Source organism: Osmerus mordax, chromosome 25 (assembly GCF_038355195.1).
Source record: "Osmerus mordax isolate fOsmMor3 chromosome 25, fOsmMor3.pri, whole genome shotgun sequence".
NCBI lineage: Eukaryota > Metazoa > Chordata > Actinopteri > Osmeriformes > Osmeridae > Osmerus > Osmerus mordax.
The window spans coordinates 9,660,492-9,678,411 of NC_090074.1; the positions used below are offsets into that span (position 1 = coordinate 9,660,492).

General features: G+C 48.5%; 2 protein-coding genes across 2 annotated transcripts; one reads left to right on the plus strand and one right to left on the minus strand.

The window, feature by feature from the left end:
- Positions 1-2,238: 2,238 nt before the first annotated feature.
- arsib (arylsulfatase family, member Ib) lies at positions 2,239-6,027 on the minus strand. The gene is made up of 3 exons (XM_067229252.1): positions 5,419-6,027; positions 4,239-4,388; positions 2,239-3,971 (listed from the first exon to the last, which is right to left on the minus strand). Exons 1-3 carry the CDS (start codon positions 5,727-5,729, stop codon positions 2,384-2,386), a joined length of 2,049 nt encoding a protein of 682 aa, XP_067085353.1. The 5' UTR covers positions 5,730-6,027; the 3' UTR covers positions 2,239-2,383.
- A 3,128-nt stretch (positions 6,028-9,155) lies between these two features.
- On the plus strand, positions 9,156-17,838 carry LOC136933736 (neurofilament heavy polypeptide-like). Its single transcript, XM_067229251.1, has 16 exons — positions 9,156-9,343; positions 9,883-9,938; positions 10,143-10,300; positions 10,768-10,895; positions 11,062-11,196; positions 11,377-11,496; positions 12,750-12,947; positions 13,215-13,349; positions 13,448-13,523; positions 13,704-13,732; positions 14,045-14,144; positions 14,356-14,619; positions 14,834-15,427; positions 15,668-15,732; positions 16,229-16,265; positions 16,855-17,838. Exons 1-15 carry the CDS (start codon positions 9,227-9,229, stop codon positions 16,256-16,258), a joined length of 2,205 nt encoding a protein of 734 aa, XP_067085352.1. The 5' UTR covers positions 9,156-9,226; the 3' UTR covers positions 16,259-16,265; positions 16,855-17,838.
- Positions 17,839-17,920: the final 82 nt, after the last annotated feature.

Genomic DNA, 17,920 nt, shown 5'->3' on the forward strand with positions numbered 1-17,920 from the left:
AGAGGTGACAGGAGAAAAGAGAGAGGGGGGAGGAGGGAGGAAAGAGAAAGAGAGAGAGGGGCGAGAAGAGAGGAGAGACACAAGAGAAGATTAACAGGAGAAAGGGGAGAGAGAAAGAGAAAGGAAGAGAGCGAGAGACGGTTTGACCAATGATGGGTGAGCGATTCCTGTGGATTCTTACTTGCAATGAGTCACATGAGGACACAAAGGGGGTCATGTGACCTAAGGGAATCCAATCGAAGCTCCTGGTGGCTTATTCAAAGTTGTTCAGCGATGCAGGAAGATCAGTCTTCTAACCCTCCTGGTCAGAGGAGAGGCACTGCCTCCTGGTGGCACAACTCGGAAATGCAGCGTCATGTTAATGTGGAGAGGCAATGATGAGCATCGCTATTGCATCTTCCACTGGAACTGGACACACACTCACAATGCACACACACACACACACACACAACGTACACACACACACACCACATACACTAAACACTCACACACAAACAAAAACACACACACAACCCAAACGCCCCCCCCCACACACACACACACACACCAAGCACACAAACACATGACTCTAGTGTGTGTGAGTGTGTATGCATGTGCAAGTGTGTTTACAAGTATGTATGCATGTTTTTGTGTGTGACTGTATGTACATGTATGTGTGTGTATGTGTATCTCAACTGCGGTAACGTTTGTTCTTACTGTCTCTCCTGGGAATATTCCAAAATCTCCATGGCAACACATAGGTATGCGTCATCATCGTAGCTGTCTGTCTGCCTGTCTGTCTGCCTGTCTGACTGCCTACATGTCTATTGGACCAAAAGATGCAGGAAAGAGAGGGAGACGGAGACCTAGAGAGAGACAGAGAGACAGACTGAGGGAGAGACTGAACCAGTGAGCTGACATGAGGAGAGTCACCATCTTGTCTATTTCCACCTCGACTGGAGATGATACAACTTTATTTACGACAGAGAACTTACTGTGTTTCTCTCTTTCTGGATGTTTCTGCCTCTACCTCTCTCTCTCTTACTCTGCCTTACACACACACACCCACACAGCTGCCCTCTGCCCCTCCTCACACACACACACACAGAGGGGTCTTCCTTCTCTTTGATTAAGGCACAGATGACGTCAAGGATGATGTAACAGATGATGTCACTGTGATATGGGTCCTCACAACCTGGGTAAACACAAACACACACACAGGTACACACACACACACAGACATTGAATGTATTTTGAACCAAGTGCCGTATGAGCATGCTCAGAGCTGTCTCTCGCCTGTGAGGAACAACATCATTGTTCAAGAACATTTTGTCCGGTTCCGCAGCTGGACGAGAGTTGCACTGGTATGCAATGGACCTACACACACACACACACACACACACACACACCCACAGACAAATTCTCACAACAACCTGAACTCCTGTCACCTTCATATTTGTCTGTAATGTGTCCAGGTCGTATTTTTCCAGGTTGTGTTAGTTTGGATGACGACAGTTAAACTCTCCGGAAATTCCCTCTAAAAGTGTTTTCATCCAGGAAGGAAATTCCACAGGAGCTCAGGTTGTTGTCTGTGTATTTGTATGCACGTGTGAGTGTGTGTGCGTGTGTACGTGTGAGCCAAACTGGATGCAGTCCCTGAACACGGAGCAGCTGTAGCTATGCTGAAAAAGACTAGAGAACACCTATGATGTTATTGTTGCGCTGTACTACGTTCTACTCTAGTTGAGATGTTGCACTGTTTTATGTTATACTTAGTGTACCTGTCATACTGCAGTAGAGATTCAGTTATTATTCACTGGGCCTGGTAGATGAGCTTGGGTTATTGTTGCACTGGGCGTGGTAAACACAGACCATTCCTTGATGCAGACCACTGAAACACTGTTCGAACTACTCATGTCTGATGCCTGATTTTCTGCTGTACTTTTTACACACACTATTTGTATGCCGCTGTGGATAAAAGTGTCTGCTAGATGAAGAAAATGTCAAACATAGATAAACACTGACCTGACTGTTATCCTTCAGGGTTTCCTCACAGAACGAAAGAGAGTAGCTGGCAGGGAGAAAGAAGAGAGAGACCGAGAGGGAGAGAGGGAGAGAGGGAGAAAAAAGGAGAGAAAATGATTTTGGAGAGCAGACAGAAAGATATAAAGAGAGAAAGAGAGGGGGTGGGGGATGTTGGATATAAGTGAGAGGGAAAGGGAGGAATGCTGGAGAGAAGAGAAAGACTATGGAGGTTTTATCATTTTATTTGGCTGCATTGAGGATCAGTTCTCTTTACACAACTCTCATATTTACAGTGTGTGTGTGTCTGCGTGTCCGTATCTCAAACAGTAATCTCTAGCTCCATCCCTCCATCTCTCAATCCCCCCCTCCCTCTCGCCCTTCATCTGTCTATCCTGTTAGACATCATGCGTGTGTTGAGCTTGTTAAAAAAGGACTTCAGTTTACAAAGTTTACACTTCTTCCTCTTTGTCTTATTCCTGCCTTTCTTGGAGACCTTCCCCCCCCCCTCTTCCTCCTCCTCTCCCACCCAGGGAACCCAGGCCCCTCCGTGGAGGTCAGGGTTCGCGCGGGGGTCGTCGTCGGGGAAGCGAACGGGCACCGCCGTGCGGTTGTAGAACGCCAGACGAGACAGGAGCTGTCGGACCACATCCGGCCTCTGATTTGCCAGGTCGTGGCGTTCGTAGGGGTCCGCCGTGATGTTGAAGAGCCAGACGCTCTTGTCGATTCCCTCGATGTTCCTCTCCAGGTTCCACCAGGTTCCTGAGAGTGTGGCTAGAACCTGGGGTGGAACCCAGTCTCCATGTCCAGGGTCTCCTGTCAGCAGCTTCCAGTCTCCCACCCTGATGGCTGCCTGCACCGAGGTGTCGAACACAGCCAGGCCTTCCTGGACCGGCCCCCCAGGACCAGGGCTGGGGACCTGGGTCCGGGAGCCGCGCCTGGGCCCTTGTCTGGAGCTGGAGCCCTTTTCCATGTAGGCCTTAGTGGGACCAGGAACTTTCCTGGAATCCTTCCCTGAAAATGCCTTGTCTTGCTTGTGGACTTTTCTGGAGGCCCGGCTTGAGCCTTTCCTGGAAGTACCCCAAGAGGTGGATGGGGTTGTACTGGGGGCTTTCTTCCCAGAGGCCTTACGGAGGCCTGCTGCTCTCCTGGAACTCTTCTTGGAGGCCTTGGCGAGACCGGGGCTTTTCCTGGAGGTGTTCCCCGCCGGCCTGCGCCCCGTTCCCTGCCCGGCCCGCCTGTGCAGGGGATTGATGTTATGGAGGATCTCCAGGCGTGGGGACTCCTTCCCCTCGCTGATGGTGGGCCACACGTCGTAGCCATCCAGCCCCTCCGCCTCAGTCACATTTCCCCCAGCCAGGCCCACGAGGGTGGGGTACCAGTCGGAGATGTGGAGCAGGGCTCTGGAGGTCCTACGCCTGTGTCTGAGGAGGGGGCTGTGGACGAAACCCACCGCCCTCACCCCCCCCTCCCAATAGGTTCCCTTCCGCCCACGTAGGGGCCAGTTGCTGCCCCCCGTGAAGGGTTGAGCCCCGTTATCCGTGGAGAAGATGAGCACACTGTTCCGGTAAAACCCGTACTTCCTGAGGGCGTAGGTGACCTTGCGCACCGACTCGTCCACCGTGGTTACCATGGCGGCGTACTTGCGTCTTGCTATGTTGCCCATGCGGCGGTAGGGGTAGATGTAGGATTTGGGGGGGTGCAGGGGCGTGTGTACTGCCTGCAGCGACAGGAACAGGAAAAGGGGCTGGAGCGAGGCATTGTGGGAGGATAGGATGGCGCGGGCCCGCTGGGTGAACAGGTGGGTGGAGTAGCGGCCGGCGTAACCGCGGGAAACGTGCTCGTCCTCGTGAAGGTCGTAACCGCAGAGACCGGGGCCGTCACATGACCCGTAGGAGTAGTAGTCCACACTTCCTGTCAGCGAGCCGAAGAAGCTCTGGAACCCTTTCTGGGTAGGAAGACAGGAACGCCTGAGGAGAGGGGGGGAGAGAGGCGGGGAGGGGAGGAGGGGGGAAAAGGGGGAAAGGGGAGAAGAGGAGGGGTGAGGAGAGAGGGGGAAAGGGGAGGTGAGGTGAGTAGATGAGAGAAAAGGAGAGGCGAGCCGGGTAGAGGGGAGGAGGAGAGAGGACGAGAGAAGAGACTGGAAGTCATGACCCATTCCTCCGGTGCATACAGTAGTACCCCCCTACCCAGTCCAACCTTTACCCTCCAGTCCGACCTGCACCCCCTAGTCCTACCTGTAGAAGCCCAGGTGCCACTTCCCCACCATGTGGGTGGCGTAGCCGCGGTCCAGCAGGCGCTGGGGGAGGGTGAGCAGCTCCCTGGGCAGACAGCTGGGCTGGCGGGGACGGATGATGGAGTGCTGCAAGCCTGTGTGGATCTGGTACCTTGGAGACACACAACGCTTAGTGAATGTGTGTGTGTGTGTGTGTGTGTGTGGGGGGGGGGGGTGTCGGATACACCAGTCTGTGCTGGATGCTAATCTGGCATGTAGACAGCTACACCACTGGAACAAGAGGCTAGGGATCTCTGTACACACAAACACACTTTAATCTCTTTTGTGTACACACACACACACACGTACACACACGTACACACACGCACCCGGCCTCCAGAGAGTATCGTAGAGATGTTACATGGCGTGGTGAGTTCCTGTCTCCTGAGAACAAGCTCCATTCGTGTGTGTGTGGGGGTGTTTGTGTGTGTGTGTGTGTGTGTGTGTGTGTGTGCATGCCATACTTGTTCCACAAGGTGAACATCTACATTCCTGGATGGATGCTGTACAGAGTAAACACTAACTGGCTCTGCTGCCACCCTCCTCTCCTTCCTCTCCTGTCCTCCCCCTTCTCCCTCTCCTTTCCTCTCCTCTCCCCATCTCCACTCCTCTCCTTTTCTTTACTCTCATCCTCTCCTCCTCCCTCTCTATTAATCTTGACTCAGCTTACTGAGTGTATGAAACAGCAACAGCAGCCAAAACTACTGCACTGTGCATTTAAAGTGCAGCCCTCCCCCTATCCCTCCCCTCGCCCCCTCCCTCCTTTATCCCCCCCCCTTTTTTTTCTCCCCTTTTCCCTATCTCCCTCTCCCCCAATCTTGCCCTATCCCTCTCTCTCTTCTTCTCCCTCCTTCCTTCCCTTTCTCTCACTCTTTCTTTCTCTCTCCCCATCTCCCTCTCTCTCCCCCTCCCCCTCATCTTCTTCAAAACAGATGTTTCTGTTCACAAAGCATGACTGAGATGGAATATGGTAACACACACACACAAGTACAAACACACCAGCACACACACACGCACACACACAGTCTCACACACTCTCACACACAGACACACACTCACAAGAGCAAAGTTTCAAGATGTACTGGAATTCATGTACTGTATGTGGAGCGTCACGCGTCCAATACCCTAGGACTCCACCGTACCTGCCGGTAAGGAGCTGGCTCCGGGAGGGCGTGCAGATCGGTTGCACGTAATAGTTCTCCAGCTTCACCCCCTCCGCGGCTAGCCGGTCCAACGTCGGCGTATGGATGTCCGGGTTGTGGTACCCAACGTCATTGTAGCCTTGATCGTCCGTAAGGATGAAGATGATGTGTGGAGGCCGCCTCGGTTCAAAGGCGTCGTCGTCGTCTTGTGTGTTCTCGTCCCGGTCCAGCAAATTGGGTTGGAACGGGTCTAACGACGGGTAACCGATGCTGAGAAGGCTGAAGAGGCACAGGGTGCTCGCGGCTTGCATTCTCACAACCTGGAACGGTTCTGCGGGGGAATTTAACCCCGTCTGTTCGACCCTACACACAGGCTCATTCTTCTCTTCACATTCTCGTGTGTACGCATCACAAACAGACTTTCCTCTAATAGTCTTGCTAAGCTACACACGAAGGATATGAGCGTCGCATGTACGTAGCCACATCTCGCTCTTTATCAGAGTGCAGTTCAACTTCCCAGAAAGTTGCAACATTTTAGGACGTGGCATACCATCTCCGTGCGCCACGCGCGCGCAAATTGCTCTTCCCAAATGTAAATCACACTGTTTATATTACGCAAGACATGTACGCATTTGTCTCAACGTTTGTCCAAAACGATTGATTTCGTCTTCCTACTCGTTAAGTCCTAACCCCGCCCGGGTCTCTCGTGGACTCATCCCAACACCGTGTAACCGGAGAGCACCCTTTCGGTGCCGCGAGGCAAGGTGCATCTTGGCCTGAGAGAATGCAAGGCTCGAGATTACCTCCATGATTGTTCATTTAGGGGTTAACTTTGTTACTTTATTACAGTATTATGACTAAAGTCATCTTACATTTACATTTATTCATTTAGCAGACGCTTTTATCCAAAGCGACTTCCAAGAGAGAGCTTTACAAAGTGCATAGGTCACTGATCATAACAACAAGATAGCCAAAAAACATCGCGAGTAGCCAAAACATGAAGCACACATTGTGAACAACCAAAGTAAGTGCCAAAGGGAAGAACCATAAGAGCATGTAGTTAAACAAGTTACAATTAAACAACATGAACCGCTATAAGTGCAAGTGTACCTGTGGAAAAAAGCAAGCAACAGTAATAAAAACAATATATCACAGCGAGAACAAAAATTTAAATCAGTTACCACTAACCACAAGAGCAACAAGTCTCTAAGCAAGAGTCATTGTGATCCTTGAGGAAAGAATCACAATGACTCTTGCTTAGAGATCTCGTTGATATTAGGATCGATTGTTAGTCGGTAACATTCGGTTTAGGGCAGAAGTAGATCTGATGTGTGATTTTATTCAGTATGGACGCCTGAACACCCACTGAGAGAAGAATGGAGAAGAGAGAGATGAACAGAGGGAAGGAAGAGAAAGAGGCCATGGAGAGATGGATGAGAGGTAAGAATAGAGAGAAGGACCGAGAGAGAAAGAGGCAGGTATGGAGAGATATCTGGGGGGGGGGGGGGGGGGGGATAGAGAGAAGATATGGAGAGCCATAGACAGACAGGAGGAGGAGGGATGCCAGATGTGACTCATTAGTTGTAGCTAGGTGGATGAGACATCAACTTCCTGTCTGCTTCAGAAAATACACTTCTACTGAGACGGGCTCGTTCACATGCAACATTGAACCCTGTCAGACACACATACACACACACTCACAAACACGCACACACATACTCTCTATCTCTCACACACACATAGGCTCATACACGAACACACACACATAAACTCTCACACACACACACTCACAAACACATACATACTCTATCTCTCAAACACATACTCATACACAAACACACACACACATAGACTCTCTCACACACACATACACAAACATACTTTCCCTCTCTCTTGTGTTTGTAAAATAATTGTTTGGAGCTGTTGGTCTGCCTACCCGGTTTCTTGTCTCCCTGCCTCTCTGCCTCCCTGCCTATCTATCTCTCTCTCTCTGTCTGTCTGTCTGTCTGTCGGTCTCTATATCTATGTATCTATCTATCTGCCTGCCTGCCTGCCTGCCTGCCTGCCTGCCTGCCTGCCTGCATCCCTCCCTCCCTCCCTCCCCCTCTCCCTGTCTGCCTGGTCCTTCAGGCTTTGTGCTGTGCAGAATGCAGAGGGCATCGTGACTCCCTCACAGGGGAGGCTGAATAGAACACTTATTATATATCAGATTTGTGTGTGTGTGTGTGTGTGTGTGAAGGAATGTGTGGCTGTCTCAAAGCAGCTTGTTGGCTTTTCTACCGGAATTACATAATGTCCTGCAGCCTACACTGTCCTGGCCTGCTGAAAGATACAGTCTCCTGGCCTGCTGAAAGATACAGTCTCCTGGCCTGCTGAAAGATACAGTCTCCTGGCCTCCCTCTCTCCTCTCCTCTCTTTTCCTCTCTCTCCTCTCATCAAATCAAAATTTGAATTAGAATCAAATGATCAAATGACAAATCAATGATTTGTATAGCCCTTTTTAAGAGCAATGTCACAGAGGGCTTCACATACGCCCATAGAACTGCCCCTCAACCAACCTAAACCCTCAAGGAAGTCAAGGAAAAACTCCCATAAAAACTCACTAGACCTTGGGAGGACCAATTCAGCGAGGGATCCCCTCCTCCAGGGGTAGTGAAAGAGAGGAGCCCCCTCATACCCCTCTCTCTTTCTCCTCTCATCCCTCTCCCTCTCTGTCCATACATACATATGCATATGTGTACGTAGATGGCAATGTATACATGTATTTGTAAAATGGGTATATATAAGTAAAAATATGATTATACCTTACATCATCAGTGTCCTTTATGAGCTTTGCAATCCCCCCCCCCCTCCTCCCCAGACACACACACACGCACAGCCTGCTCCAGTGTAGTAGAGGTGGTTGGGTGAGGCCATGACCCCAGGGGCGACCCCCCAGGTCAGTTGGCATGGCCGTGGCTGGAGCTGCATGTGTGTGAGAGCTATGTGGGGAATGTAGCTGGCGCCATGTTGGTTGGAAACACCGTAGATCACATTACACAGCTGCACAGAACCAGGACACAGCACCTGTCTGCCTGTCTTTGTGCCTGTCTGTCTGTCTGTCTGTCTGTCTGTCTGTCTCTCTCTCTCTCTCTCTCTCTCTCTCTCTCTCTCTCTCTCTCTCTCTCTCTCTCTCTCTCTCTCTCTCTCTCTCTCTCTCTCTCTCTCTCTCTCTCTCTCTCTCTCTCTCTCTCTCTCTCTCTCTCTCTCTCTCTCTCTCTCTCTCTGTCTGTATGCTTGCTCATCTGTCAGTCTGTCTACCGGACTGCCTGCCTGTCTGCCTGTCTGGCCCTTCCCCCCTCATTTCAAACAACAGTGGCAGGGTTGCTTCAGCCCAACCTACACGGTGGTGCATAGCGCCCTCCTTTGGCCGTTCCAGGAAATCAAGATGCGAGAACAATAACGTGTTTGGCATAAAATGTTCATTCGACATAGTGACGTATTGACGTGCATAAGCCACTCACTACGTACAGAAACTATATCATGTGCAACGATGTTTTATATTAAGTACAGTGTTTGAACATGAAAGCCATTTTTTCTGTTTAATTCAGCTGAGTCATGAAACTACTTGTCCCAGCATGCAAAGAGAGAGAGAGAGAGAGGGAGAAAGAGAGAGAGAGAAAGAAAGAAAGAAAGAAAGAAAGAAGGGGGCGTTGTCTATTCATTCATGCAGACGTCTATGCGAGGATGAAGTAATACCTTGTTTATCCGTTTAGTAAACTCATTACATTACAAGTATTTGGTAGTGAAATCGTTCTATTCTAAGACGATGACTTCAGTGGAATCGGATGCGTCCGATAGTGCCTTGCTTTACCTAATTTATCAGCATTTAAAGGAGAACGGTTATCAGAAAGCTGCAAAAGGACTGAAGAAGCATGTTGCTCAGGTAAATAGTTGGATTAAACTATCTCTTCAGCGTTTGTAAAGATTTTCCCGTGGAACGCAGAAACATACTTAAATATAGCTCAAAATAATAGGCTGCAAAGTGCGTTGCAATCCCCTATATGCTAAGTCGACAACTGTCATGTTATGCAATCTCGGACGTCAAATCGTGTTATACCTTTAATTAATTGCAGGTGAGATGTAAATTAAACGCAGAAGAGAAAGGTCGGTTTGTCGGTTGGGTCCTGTGTGAACGGGACGCGTGTTGGGCCAGTGTCCTGGCTGCTAGCATGTAAAGAACATTATGTAACAGAGGGACACATGGCTGCATGTCTCCGACCCTCTTAGGCCCCTTGCTTTTGAGTTGTTTTTCAGGCGAAAACATGGACACACAAACTGTATTATGTAGTATATGTAAGTATATGTAAACCCACATGCAAGTATGTTGCTCTGGATCAAAGCGTCTGCTAAATGAATGCAATGTAATATTTTAACTAGATTTGTCAGTATGGCAGTCGTTGAGATGTTTTTGCCCCCCTACAGTCGGAGAGCCCAGAAGAGTTCCTCTCTCTACACGATATCTACTCAGCCTGGACCAAGTATGAGCTTAAACCTGTACATTAAACAACTTCAATACCAGTCATATTCAGAACAACAATGCAAATAAAAGATGGATTCAATTAAATAAATTACTTTTAAAGTTACTTTCTTGTGTTATGACCATGTTGCAATAAGGCTATTGTTCATACTGTGTGTGTATGTGTTTGCACATGTGTGCGTGCCTGTGTGTGTGTGTCCTCCAGGATCTCAGCACTAGGCCAGGTAGCTAAGCAAGAGGCCGAGGTGGACTCCACCACGCTGAAGAAGGGCATCAAGGCCGACCCCTCCCCCACCACAGAAGAAGACAACCTGTGTCTGCAGCAGACCAAAGAAGAAGAGTTAGATGCCAAACCAGTTACAGGTAACCCTGGCTCTGAATACCGTATTCAGTTTAAGGCATTCATCTTTGTTTATAAGGGTCTGCATGACTTGGCTCCTCTCTATATTTCGGATATTTTTTCATTCCATCGAAATACATCACGAGACCTCCGATCAACCAGTAGTCTTCGGTTAACTGTTCCAAGGACAAGTCTCAAACAGATGGGAGATTGAGCCTTCTCCACAGCTTTGGAATAATTTTCCCACTGAACATGAAAACTGCATCAACATATGATGTTCAAATGTTTGTGCACTGTCTGTGATTGTGTTTTGTGTCCTGTTGTGTGTGTTCTAATTATTCACAATTGTACAGCACTTTGGCTAACAGCTGTTACTTTTAAATGTGCTTTATAAATACAAATGGATTGATTGACTGATTGTATGGGTTGGGGGGGGTGGTTTCTGTATGGGTTGTGGTCTAGGTTGTAATCTGATGCTGGTGTCCCCCAGATCTCCTGCCCCCCCCTGCTGAGCAGCCCGGCGCCACTGACACCCCCCTGAAGACAGCACCCCCAGAGGAGGAAGAGGAGGATGAGGAGGAAGAAGAAGAAGAAGAGGAGGTGAAGGAGGAGGGGGAGGTAAAGGCGGAGGAAGATGAGGAGGAAGAGGCAGACGGAGATTGGGAGAGAGGTTGCTAGTTGGTTAGAAGTGAGGATGACGGTGCGGTAGAGACAGACGTGATTAGAAGGTTCCCGTCAGTCCTACTTGTTGACCTCTCTCTGTCCCGCCACCTGTCCGTCACAGAAAGCAGCCACTCAGGACACAGAAGCAGACAAGACAGAGACTGGCCCCGCCCTCGCCACTACCCCTGACAAACCAGCACATAATTCCGATGGAGACAGCGAATCAGAGAGCGAGGAGGAGCTTCCGCTAACCCAGGTAAAGAGGACAGCCCAGAAAGTGTTGTGCTAGATCCGGGATTGGTCGAGTGGGGGGGGAGCTAAACCAAACCATGTCTTATTTTTAGAGCTCTATAAAACTTATCTCTTTCAAAAAAAAATTCTCTCTCTCTTTCACACTCTTTCCCTTTCTCTCTCTCTCTCTCGCTGTTTCTAACAGGCGTCAGCTGTGACCCCAGCTGTCCCCAGCCCAGCATCCACTGCCCCAGCCTCTAAACCTGCCCCGAATTCAGACAGTGAGAGTGAGTCAGAGAGTGAAGAAGACATTCCTCCACCACAGGTGAAGACACGCACAGATACACAAACACACATACTCACACGCACACACACTAACCCTCCATCATAGGTTAACTGGTTTAAACTGGTCTGCTGGTGGGGTTGAAAAAGCGGACTGAAACGTATCTTCACATCTCTGTGTGTGTATGTGCGCGCCTGAGAGTGTGTTTGAGTGCATGTGTGTGTGAGTAGGCCTACAGCCACGGAGTGACATATCTGAGGCCCAGTCACTGTGCTAATGTGTGTCTAGACCTCAGCATTGCTGGGTCTCTCTGGTTTCCTGGCTGCTCCGGCCCGTGTGTGTGTTCTGGACCGGCGGTTCTGTCAGGCTTTGTTCTGACCCACTGGGCCGTGAGGGTTCCAGGGTTGTTTGGACAAAGTCGACATGACCTGGGTCCCCGCTGGCTTAGGCGTTCATACTCTGGGGTGGGTCTGGCCCCAGGGTCCATATATGAAGGACGAGAAACGTTGATTACCCATGAGCCTTTGCAGATTATGGATACTGACATGGGACCTGCTTTACATTTACATTTACCGTATTTTCCGCAGTATAGGGCGCACTGTATTATAAGGCACACTGTCAATGAATGGTCTTTTTTCGATCTTTTTTCATATATAAAGCGCACCGGACTATAAAGCGCATTAAGCGAAACAAAACAGTCAGTCAAACTTTATTAAACGTGTTCACAATAACTCTCAACATTGTTCAAACGTTAATGAGCGTATTCACAATAACTCTTTTTTAGAAAATTAAAGGCTTTTAAGTGCGCCTTGTAGTCCCAAAAATACGGTAGCTCTTATCCAGAGCGACTTACAGTAAGTACAGGGACATTCTCCCTGGGGCAAGTAGGGTGAAGTGCCTTGCCCAAGGACACAATGTCATTTTGCATGGTCGGGAATCAAACCGACAACCTTCTGATTAATAGCCCGATTCCCTAACCACTCAGCCATCTGACCCCTGCTTTGACTACCTGATAGCCTGGTAGCCAGGTGGAAGGCAAGATTAGCTAACTTTGGCCTCTAAGTGGATTTAGGTGTTGGTTGTTGTTCAACCTCGCTCTGGCCTGACCACAGTCCCAGAGACACGCAAGGCCTCAGGGCTCCTAGTCCCAGATTAGGCCTAGTCCCAGATTAGACCTAGTCCCAGATTAGGCCTAGTCCCAGATTAGACCTAGTCCCAGATTAGACCTAGTCCTATATTAGGGTGACACTAACAGTAACTCTGAATAGGTATTAAGTGTTTTTCCACCCCCTCAGAAAACACCAGCCAAAGCGCCCCCACCTGCCTCAGCTCCCACCCAGAAGGAGAGCAGCTCAGACTCCTCTGAGGACGAGGCCCCCCCCAAGAAGACCCCGGCCACCCCCATCCTGGCCAAGGCTCAGCTCAAGGCCCCTGCTTCAGCCAAGAAGGCCTCCAGCTCCAGTGACGAGAGTGAGGAGGACGAACCAGTCAAGGTTAGGAAGAAGAACATAGGAACAGGAAGAAGAACATAGACAGGGAATATGAAGATTAATTTAGGCAGGAAGGTGAAGGTTGACTGGAAGTAGGAAGTTGTATTTAGACAGGAAGCAGGAAGGTGATGGTAGACAGGAAGTAAGAAGATGAATGTAGACAGGAAGAATGGAGACACTATGTAATCCAAACTTCTGCATTCTTTGTCTCAACCTTGATATATTCAACCATTGGTGTGTGTTCACCTCTCTGTCCTACCTCTTTACCAGAACCCAGAGTCAACCTCAGAACCCCCCAAGGTCGCCACAGAAACCGCTGCCTCTGAGACACCTGTCAGCGACACCCAGGCCCCTCCCCCTGCAGGCCAGGAGGAAGACGCAGAGGAAGAGGACAGTCCAGAAGAGGTGCAGTATGGGAGATGGAGTTTAAAGACTGTGACATTGTGTGCATTGCTCTACTATTGGGTATTCATTCTGATATGTTCCCATCCGTCCAATCACAGACGGAAGAAGCTGCTCTGGCCCCACCCACACCAGAGGAACCCAAGGATGATGATGCTGAAGCCCCTCCCCCAGAGGGTAGGTGATTCTGTAGTTCACGTCCCACACTGCAGTGTCCCTTTCTCTAAATTATACTAACTTTCTATGCTTCTCCTCTGCTTACTTCTCTCCATCCTTCTCTTCTTCCTTCTCTCTCTTTCTCGCCATCCTCGTCCTTCTCTCCTTCTCTTCTCTCTATCCTCCTTCTCTCTTCTCCAGCTCCTGTACAGGAAGAGGAGGAGTCTCAGGTAAGATCCTCCACCAATTAGAGTCCAGGGTTGTATACTATCTAGTACAGGTTTTGTAGTACAGTTCTTGGTCAGATTTCTATATTATCTAGTACAGAGTTATACACGATTACAGGTATTCTAGTACAGGGTAATACACTATCAAGTACACATATTTCAGTACTGAGTTATGTACCCTCTAGTACAGGTGTTCTGACACAGAGTTATACAGTATACTATCTAGTACAGATATTATAGTACAGTTATGTATTATGTAGTACATATATTCTAGTACAGAGTGATATGTTATACTATGCTGTCGCCTGGTTGCAGAGTGGAGAGACTGTATTAGCTGGCAACCTAAAGGCCGAGGATCAGATAGTGACATCGACCACTCCAGAGGACAAGAACGACACACCTGCCGCCCCCACAGGTAACACCATGCTAGCTCCGCCTCCCCCCCCAATACTCATTGGATGGGGAGGTTGAAGGAGAGAAGCCTCGTATATTTTCCACCAATCAGCTGGGAGAAGGAGGAGAGGAGACGGGACATGGGAAATGGAGGAAGGATCTGTAGACTCAGTGTGTGTGTTATTGTGTGCGTGTGTGTGTGTGTGTGTGTGTGTGTGTGTGTGTGTGTGTAGCTGCTGCTGCTGCTGTCTCAGAAGTAGAGGAGGAGGTAGCCCCGCCCTCTGACCCCGACATGCCCCCAGCCACGCCCGGCGCGGGGGGGAAGAAGAAGAGGAGCAGAGATGATGCTGACACCCCGGGCAAGAAGGGCAAGAAGAAGAGAAAGAAGAAGGTGGAGGTGGAGGAGGAGGTGGAGGAGGAACAATCAGCTCCTCTAGAGGGCAGTGAAGAGACAGAGGTCCAGCTGGACACCAAGGAGCCAGCAGATGAACCAGAAGGTATGGACTGTGTGGTGTGTTTGAGAGAGAGAGGGAGAGAAAGGTAAAGATAACTTTTTTTGTGGGTGAGAGTACAGGCAACACTCTTATTACTCTCTCACCATTTTGTCTGACTGACTTCTTTCTCTGACTGACTTTTCTTTGACTGGCTGTTTTTTTGTCTGACTGCCTGTATTTCCTCTGACTGTTTCCTCTGGTGTGACTGGTTTCCCAGATGGCGAAGGCGAGACTGAGGAGGCTGCCCCTGCTGGCCGGACCATCCTGCTGCTCTCCTCCAACGCTATAAAGAGGAGGAGGAGGAACAAAAAGAACAAGAAGACAAAGAAGGGAGAGGAGGAGGTGCAGGAGGAGGCTGCAGAAGAAAAGGAGGAAGAGGAGAGCGTTCAGACGAAGGTCACCCCAAAACAGAGCAAGAAAGCCAAGAAGAGGCAGAGGGAGTCTGTTGCCATTGAGGAGCCCCCCGCAAAGGAACCCCCACCCCCCCAGACCCCGGAGGACCAGGAAGAGACCCCCAAGAAGAAGAAAAAGAAGAACGCAGAGAAAGAGAAGAAGAACACTGTGAAACAAACCCCGGCCCCTGTCCTAGAGAAGAAAAACAAGAAGAAGAAGAACAAGAAGAAGCTTCTTGTGGAGCCGGTGGAAGAGGAAACGCCAGAGGAGGTCATCTCTACTCCAGCTCTTCAAGAGAAGAAGAAGAAAAAGAAGAAGAAGACGGCGGTGGCGGCTAAAGCTGAAAAAGAAAATAAGCAGGAAGTGACCTCACCTGTCCAAGAACAGAGCATCACACCAGAGAAAGCCAAGAAGAAGAGTGAGTCATCCAGAATACATTTGTTTATGTGGTTAGGTTTGGTGTGTCTGTGGTTAGGGTTGGTGTGTCTGTGGTTACGTTTGGTGTGTCTGCGGTTAGGGTTGGTGTGTCTGCGGTTAGGGTGGGTGTGTCTATGGTTGGGGTTGGTGTATATTCAGGGTTCAGTTAGTTTGGTGTCTTTAAACTAAACTATAGCACATCTCTTTGAGCAAGCCTAACGTGTTGGGATCTTTTTAACAGAGAAGAACAAACAGAAGCAGGAGAAGGCGGCTCCTGTTGCTCCTCCAGCGCCCCCTGCTGGGAAGGTAAGCTCTGCCCCCCCCCATCCTTAACCCTCGTGCTGCCTTCGGGTCACATGACCCAAAGGTTCATAACGAACCATCGTTGTGTTTACCCAATTTTACCCAATACAAAAAAAAATATTTTAACCATTCCAATGTGGGGGGTCTGAGACAGCCCGACAGTTAAAAGAAAATGCTTCACTTTGTTTTTGTATGAGGTAAATTTGTCGCAATACGACGGTGGGTCACAATGACTGATGGGTCAGAATGACCCGAAGATAACACAAGGGTTAAGGCTTTTTATAAAACATTTTAGTTACTTTTTCATCAGCAACAAAGCTGAATAAATCAGACTTCAACTCTTTCGACCAAGAGCAACGATCGTTTCCGAGGGTTAGCGTAGTTGAACACTGTTGTCAGTGATGGTGTCGAGCTGTTTAAGGCTTTTTTCCCTGTCGGACGTACTGAGGAGTTTGTGAGAGACTAGCAGGTCAACCTAACATGCTGCTTCCTGTTTCAGAAGAAGACCAAGAAGGCCATCGTGTGGTGAAACTGTGGTGAGTTTGCTGTTGCTCTGAACACAGTTCTGTGCAGAGCAATGTCATAATGATAATGTATTCACTTAAGAGACACTTTTGTTCAAAGCAACATACAGGGGGGATTTGAACCTGGGATGCCTTTATATCAGAATCAGAATTTGGTTTCATTCGCCATGTATGCAGGCGAATGCTCTACCATTGAGCTGTACCCAGGTTATGTAACAGACTACGTATCTGCATCTTGCTCCTATAGGTTACAATAATAACATATTCATCTCTACAACTGAGCAGTGCAGCATAGCAAGAGAAAATATTACTCATTAAACAAAACACTTCTGTAACTTGCATCCGAAAAGGTGCACCAGTTATATTAGTATGTTGTATTTATGTAATATGTGTTTGTGAGGCTCTGTAAAGACTGTGTCCACACATTTTCTTGGGAAAGGACAGTAAAGAATAGCTATCTATTCTTCTGAAGCACACGTGAAACTAGATGGTGAAAAGTAGCATAACAACATCGCAACATTGAAAGGAACATAAATGAACTGTCCATTGATGTCGAGTTGTACCCATTAATGTTGAGACCGATGTTGTCTTTCTTCTGCAGGAGAGCTTTCCAGGACGTCCTAGTTCAAACTGACGGAGCTCAGGATCTTCACAACCATCTTACGCTCACCCCCACCAGTGCAGTGCCTTCAGCCCACCACCAGGGGGAGCCCTATGTCTTAAGCAGGGTTCAGATCCCATTCTCAACTTTGAAAGATCTAAAACTAGTGTCTTAAAAGATGTTGAAATGTCTATCGATTTGGCAAGATTTAAATAACAGAATGGTATGATTTGTGGTTACCTTGGTGACACATTTCTGGGAACATGGCGTTGTTACGTTTTACCCTCTTTAGTTTTACATTTTAAGTTTTAAAGAATTTTAGAGGTGGAGCTTATCTTGAAATGATATATTTGCTAAACTGGACAGGTGATGATAATCCAAAGGGAAATGATGACACATCAGTGTTGGGTCTGTTCCGGTTGATTCTTCCGGAGTAAATATGACCAGCGGGAACCACATCTTCACATAATGTGTTCCTCTCTACCTGCTCAGCTGATACGGTTATCTGTGTTCTGATGAGTTCTTTGCTGTACTTTCTCAAAGCTGTGAACCTGCTCATGAATTAGGAAAGGGATTTTTGTACTCCGGTATTCAATCTATGCACCTCACAGACCCTAACGTTGAGCTCCTTTACTGTTTTAGTGCGCGCACACACACACACACACAGACACACACGAAGAGATGGGGCTGAGTCATTAACGACAACTTTGTTAAATGTCTTTTTTTTGACTGCTGAAACCCTGACGTTTGTCCCAACAATGTCTTGTCTACCTACTACAGCTGAAGTGTGACGTTTTCCATCTGATGCACTTCCATTCTTGGCTTTGTGACTCCTCAGAGATCACCCCTCCCATCTCTAACGTATACTTTGAGTTTCATGTTTACAAATCCATTTGTTCATTATCCTCCTGAAACTGTGAACAATTCTCCTTTTGTCATTTCTACTTGTTTTATTGTGTTGAATAAAAATTGGTGTCAGTCTGGTCTCTTATCCTAATGTGTGGTTCCTCACGGGGTGATCGGCCATACAGTAGTCTGTAGTTAAAGCAGGCCCTTTTAACATTAA

Coding starts and splice junctions, on each gene's coding strand:
- arsib (XM_067229252.1), bottom strand. CDS start 5,729: ATGCAAGCCGCGAGCACCCTGTGCCTCTTCAGCCTTCTCAGCATCGGT. Junction 4,389..5,418: donor AGCCAGCTCCTTACCGGCAG/GTACGGTGGAGT, acceptor TGTGTCTCCAAG/GTACCAGATCCACACAGGCT. Junction 3,972..4,238: donor TGGCACCTGGGCTTCTACAG/GTAGGACTAGGG, acceptor CCCTCTCCTCAG/GCGTTCCTGTCTTCCTACCC.
- LOC136933736 (XM_067229251.1), top strand. CDS start 9,227: ATGACTTCAGTGGAATCGGATGCGTCCGATAGTGCCTTGCTTTACCTA. Junction 12,948..13,214: donor AGGAGGACGAACCAGTCAAG/GTTAGGAAGAAG, acceptor CCTCTTTACCAG/AACCCAGAGTCAACCTCAGA. Junction 15,733..16,228: donor CAGCGCCCCCTGCTGGGAAG/GTAAGCTCTGCC, acceptor TTCCTGTTTCAG/AAGAAGACCAAGAAGGCCAT.